Genomic DNA, 6,000 nt, shown 5'->3' on the forward strand with positions numbered 1-6,000 from the left:
GGTATCTGACTAATTTTAACTAGCATTTTATTTTTGAGAATCATAGGTTACTCATTGTTCTAAGATTACTCGAAGCCTAGCCTGTTGAAAATTAGTCGGCAATTAGTCCACGGGCCAAGACTAACTGAAATTACGGCAATTAGTCCACGGGCCAAGACTAACTGAAATTAGTCACTCAGCGTAATTTTTTAGACGGATTGACTAATCATTGCTGTCAGTGTATGGATATGAGACAAAGACTAGATAGTAACTTGAAGAGGCGAATTGATGTCTTCCGTAATAAGCAGCTATGTAGCGTCATGTGATATTGCTGGAGTGACTGTTCCGAACTGGCCAAAGCTTCTTGAGATTAAAAGGAGGCCTATTACCTGCATAATCCATAAATGCTAACTCTGCTATATGAGCATGTGCAGTGACATCTCAAGTAATGGACGGCTTACTCTTTTGATTTTGCAGTGCCCTTGTCATTAAGTCGCAAATTTTGGAAAATCAACCGCTTTGGTGCGAATCGCCATAACTCCCTTTTTTCTGGGGCTACAGAAAAGTTTTTGGTATCAATCGACGGCAAAATGAAAGGGCTATTTCTTAATTAGCGACCGGGCTCGAAAACCGACTCGAAAGGGTCAAAAAATGAATAAATTCGCAAAAAACGACTAAAAAACCTATTTTTGAGTTCCCAACCTTGAAACCTGCTCATTTTTTGAGAACTTAAAAAAAACGTATTTACAAGTGATTTAGCCCTGCCAATGTGTTTTCCAATATGGTGCATAACATTTCCTTACTCCCAGTAGTTTTGTTGCTAGAGCTCGAAACGTAAACCCTGTCGGTAGCGATTTTGACGAACTCTTTGGTTGAATACCAAAAAAAAAAAAAAAAAAAAAAAAAAAAAGAAATAACATGTATAATAAGGCGCTTAATATAGGTTGATTTATATAGTGAAATGATTATATAATAATAGTAACTTTTTATATAGATATCTTAAAATGGTTAAAATGGTTCAACATATTTAAGTGTTCATATATGATTTCTTATGCAGATATATCAATTTTTGTGGCGTCAGGAAGGTTTTTCGTCGCGGCGCGTGAAATGAGTCAGATTCGGCGAATGTTCGTTGCAACTTCTGGTCGGGCTCAAGCGAAAACTACTGAAGCTAGGACGGCGTGCTTGGTGGCAAATGAAAGCTCTGTTAATACAGATTAATAATAAGAAAAAAATTGGTAAGCACTAAATAAATAAAATAAAAAGTTATAAAATAAAAAGAGTTATAAGCAGAAATATTAGGACATGTCCAAATCGCGGCAAAAGGGCCGAAAAACAGGCTATTTTGTGACGGCTCAACAACAAACTTGGAATCGAGCTATCAAAAAATCCTTCAAGTTGGTCATACTACATTGCCAAGAGGGGCTACATGCCAAATTACAGCCTTCTAGAGGCCATAGCAATGCCACACTAGACACCAAAGCGGTGGATTTTCCAAAATTCACGGCTTAATGACAGGGCTGCGGCAAGTGTGTGTTCCATAGTATAGGGTTCATTGGCATGTGGCATGCTACCCAACGTTGACACTGCTCATTGTTTTCACTCCTGTTAAGAGACAATCCCAAGTGTAGGAGGCCAAAAGGAAACTTACAAAACTCGTGGCTTGAGCAAGTCACGGATTCTGCCATGAGGTACTGAAGATGGAAAGGGGGCATACATGGAGACTTCCTCAGAGGGTCCCCGGGTTTGGCGTTGTAGGGTTAGTAAGGCTACGTGACTCCCCCATCTGTATGCCCCGATTAACTGATTGACTCGTTGATGCTGTATAGTGTTGCCTGTTAGCTTGTAGAATGAGATATGGCCCAGAGACTACCAACAAGTAGATCGATAAGAAAGCATTTTTAACCCTTTCACGCACCATGACGCGATTCGCATCAAAACGGAATTGTCTACATCTGAGCTTTTGACTCGAATCGCATAAAAAAACTTCTAAACATTCGCCAAAAATAAAGTATCTTTCAGAATCGCGTCAAAGATCCAAGCTAGACCTATAAAATAAAAAAAATGAAAGTGATGGTGATGATGGAAAGTGTGAAAAAAAACCAACCTCCAGCAGAGTGTTAGCGAGAGAGACTAGGTGGTATTTATTATGATTATTATTGCGTCTGGCGAAGTTCTTCCAGACAGCTAATAATCATGTTTGTTATTATTATTATCAAAACTCTGTTCTAGACAAAATTGACTTCTATTTTGACCTGCCTGTTGTGTTTTCTTTGCTGCCCTTGACTTGTTTCTTCTACTGGAGAGAACAGAATAGATAGAAAAATATAGTTTTCCTCCATTTTCTCAAGAACTACTGGCCATATGAAAATTCCAAGGATAGCGTTGGAATCATCATAAAAAACCCCTTTTATTGCAACTCAGGAAGTTTTGAGCTACTAGGTGGTGAACGTAAGCATTTCTTATTGATCGTTATCATTGTTTTTTTTTGAGTCAGTAAACTTCGCTATTTATTTGCATTTCTTGGTATTTTTTCTTTCACAAGGCAGAATAACTCTTCCAAAACCAATGATATATAATAATGCCAGGAAAAAAGAATACTCATGGGTGAGATTGATAACATGAAAAAAAAAAATCGCTGCACGGTCAGGCCATTCCGCAAGGCCCTCCAGGGAGCCCCAGATGTATGTTGCAGCGGAAAGAGAAACATATTAAAGTTTTGGTGCATGAAAGGGTTGCGTGAAAGGGTTAACAGTAGAATTTTTTTTTTTTAAACCAAACTTATGGGGTTGACCCTTGCATAGATACTGCTATCCAGGGTTTGGAATTTGCACTGGATTTAAAAAAAAATGTGTATCAAAGTATCAATAGCTCAGTTGATTTTAATAATAATGAATAAGAAAACACAGGACTTACGTTCAATTGTAAACATTAAAATGTATAGAAATATTAAATTCGGTTGTGTATCGAGATCTTTCATGCCCAAAATACACAAAAAATTATAGAAATGTGATGCTATGTTATTCTTCCTCACAGAGACCCAGCGTGGCCATTCTGCAGGAGCAGGCAGAGGCAGCAGCTGACTCTACCATTCATGTGCAATGTGCTGAGGATTTATTTGTTTTTGAAGTACCAAATAACCATCAAGACGAGTGATGTTGATCTGTTACATACTGGGAGAATGTAATCATTTAATTTTACTCTCTAAAACATAACTTAGACCATAAAGAATATAATTTCTGTATTGAGCAATTCTGTAATCTAATTCAGCATCTCCTTTGCAAACAGGGGACAAGACGCCTAAAAAATATTTTTCGACCCAGAGGTCAATATTGAGTTATTAACATCATAATCACCCTTGAAATGTCTGGCATCTTCTGTGAAAGCTGCAAGTTGATGCCATTATTCCTTATATTTTTAAATCGCCTATGTTTACCATTATTTAAATGCCCCGTGCGCTCCAAGCCACGTGTTATTGCTATTGCTTATTGTTTTGATGATATTGAAGCTTTTTTCTGCTTTTTGGGGGGCATTTTTTAGTGCTTTATCCCTTTTGGCTATCATAGGGCAACATCGAGAGAGCGAGAGAGTAGTAGGAGGAGTGAGTCACATTTGTGACTGTAGTGTCCCCTCTGACTCCTTGAGAGGAGGATGTCACGTGCTCAGCTCCCAAGCGTCTTTCTCGTTTTGCGAAGCTGTTCCTGAATTTAAGAGGATTTGAAGCCATGGGTTGCCCATCTAAGCTCAGGAAAACGCACCTAGAAAAAGTTATGAAAATGACTGAGAGGAGGAGCAGGAGAAGGGAAGAGAGCGTAGCTTCGGGTGAGCAAGCCCTATCTCCTGCCCCCCAGCCAGCCACCACCTCATGACCTGAGTCATCACCACTGCCTAACCCAGTACCCTCAACCTCCCAGCATTCACCTCCACCATCATAAGTGACTACCGTAGCACCAGAAGTAACACGGACATCTTTGTGATGCCAGCTGTTCAATAAGGAGTTTTTTCCTCCTCATGAAGATGAAGAAAGACTTATACTTAGTCGCAAACAACTGGAAAGCCTTATTTCAACAGCATGCACAAAATGCTGGGAGAGAAAGACGCTTCAGCTGACTCGTAACTGTTTTGACTCAACCGTCACTATCACGTGTCCTCACCTGCGAGTGAGTAATATCCTGTATACAGGAAGGGACCAGGTACCTTAAAGCCTAAACACTAAAATAAACATTGAATTACCTTTAATTGCTGTTATTACCCCAATATATGTACAATTATGCCACAAAGCTTGTAAATATGATGATATGCACTACTCAGAAGAAAATGGCTCGTATCTCAAAAGTAAGGTTTTTGACCTTTAGGGCAAAATCACGGTGTGAGGTTTTCAACTGACTGCAGACATAAAGTTATGTTAAGACAGAGGAAAGAAAGGAGAATTTTTCTGTAGATTTAGATTTTCGAAAAAATGTATGTAAATCTCGGTATAATTTTTTTCCAAAAAAAAGCTAAAGTTCTGTCATCATGATTTTGTAGATTTTTTTTTTCGAATATGCAATGCGAAAATGAAAATCTAAAACTACAGAATTAAAGCTACATGTATCTGGATTGTACAGACTGATTCTCAAGACATTAAGAAGAAAAAACCCTGAGTAATTTTGATTAATACCGACAGCATTTATTGGCATTTACCCAGCACATTATAATTTATTTCTCGTCACCTAATGATCGGATCTGAGTGATACTTGGATACTGTACAGTTAACCTACTAAGACATTTACGTACCAAATTTCATATCGATCTTTAAAAAAATGAATGTCAGCCTCTAAGTGGAAGGCATCTTCTTTCCCTAAGCTTATTTTTATCAGTTTCTTAATTCCTTCACAAACTGCTCAACAAATTTGAAACTAAGAAAACTAATATAATCAATCAATTAAAATATCTTTTTAATCTGTGAACTACGATGGTGTCGGAATAATTTTTTTTCCCAAAGTATATATATGCCTACCTCAAAAGTCTCGCCCTTCCTTTAGGAATTATTGTTGTAATTACCGACTCATTATCCCAGCTCACATTCAATATGCTTCAGTGTGCTCATCATTTTAGAGGGCTAGGTATTTTTCCACATCATAAATTGACACTATAAAAGGAAGTTGCATATCAGTACATGACTAGTGTCCTGTATCTCACAGGTTACTGATAATTTATTTAACCCGGTTACTCTCGATTTACGCGAGTATTGCGTCCTTGAAGAGGTCGCGTAAATCAAAAACAATGTAAATCAAACAAGAGGTAGGTTTCTGTCGAAAAATATATGCCGTATTTTGCGGCGTATAACGCGCACCCCAAACTTTAAGACAACAATTTTGAAAAAAAAAAAAAGTTCTTAAAATGCTCAGAAATATGTACGGGTTAAAGAACAATGACAATGTACAATTTCCCGAAATTTATATATTTTTGGTGTAATCTTTACTGCTTGAATAGGCGCACCTAACAATGCCATAGCCGATCCAGGATTCAGGACGTTTCCTAAGTAAAAGAAGGTAATGTTATACTTGTATTTCGTAAAGAATCCCTATTACCAAAAACTAACTAAAATTTGAGTATTCTTTTTCTTGAACACAACATTCAATAAACAACAGAACAATAATATGAAAATACGTATAGCCACCGTTGCCGGATTGTCGTACTCAGAGCATTGTATTTAACGGTTTCTGACGCCTAACTATTGCCAAGAAACATCAGGATCTTACTCGTTGAACGATAACTATAAATTAGTTTCGTTTTTGGAGCCCAAAAGACAGTTTTGGGGCAGGAAGTTAGGAAATATAATCGGCTGAGTATGACAATCTGGCAATAATCTGTGGCCGAGGCAGCAGCAGCCTGCCATATTGCGGGTGTCAGATACCTAAAATAGCATACTTTTACTGCGCAAAGCAGGTGATGTCACTTATTGTGACTTCGTGAGCTTTCATATTTATCTATTTGTGTATATTTCATGGTGGCAAAACTTAAATTGCTTGTTTCATT

At 37.8% G+C, this 6,000-nt stretch overlaps 1 protein-coding gene across 1 annotated transcript in view; it reads left to right on the forward strand.

The window, feature by feature from the left end:
* The window catches only part of LOC126986754 (zinc phosphodiesterase ELAC protein 1-like), a 59,001-nt gene extending 54,788 nt beyond the window's left edge, over positions 1 to 4,213 (forward strand). Inside the window, exon 6 of the mRNA XM_050843133.1 lies at positions 3,016 to 4,213. Within this exon, the coding sequence (XP_050699090.1) occupies positions 3,016 to 3,135 (120 nt within the window). The 3' untranslated portion in view covers positions 3,136 to 4,213. The remainder of the gene's footprint in view (positions 1 to 3,015) is intronic.
* Positions 4,214 to 6,000: the final 1,787 nt, after the last annotated feature.

The sequence above is a fragment of the Eriocheir sinensis genome, chromosome 62, assembly GCF_024679095.1.
Source record: "Eriocheir sinensis breed Jianghai 21 chromosome 62, ASM2467909v1, whole genome shotgun sequence".
Classification (NCBI taxonomy): domain Eukaryota; kingdom Metazoa; phylum Arthropoda; class Malacostraca; order Decapoda; family Varunidae; genus Eriocheir; species Eriocheir sinensis.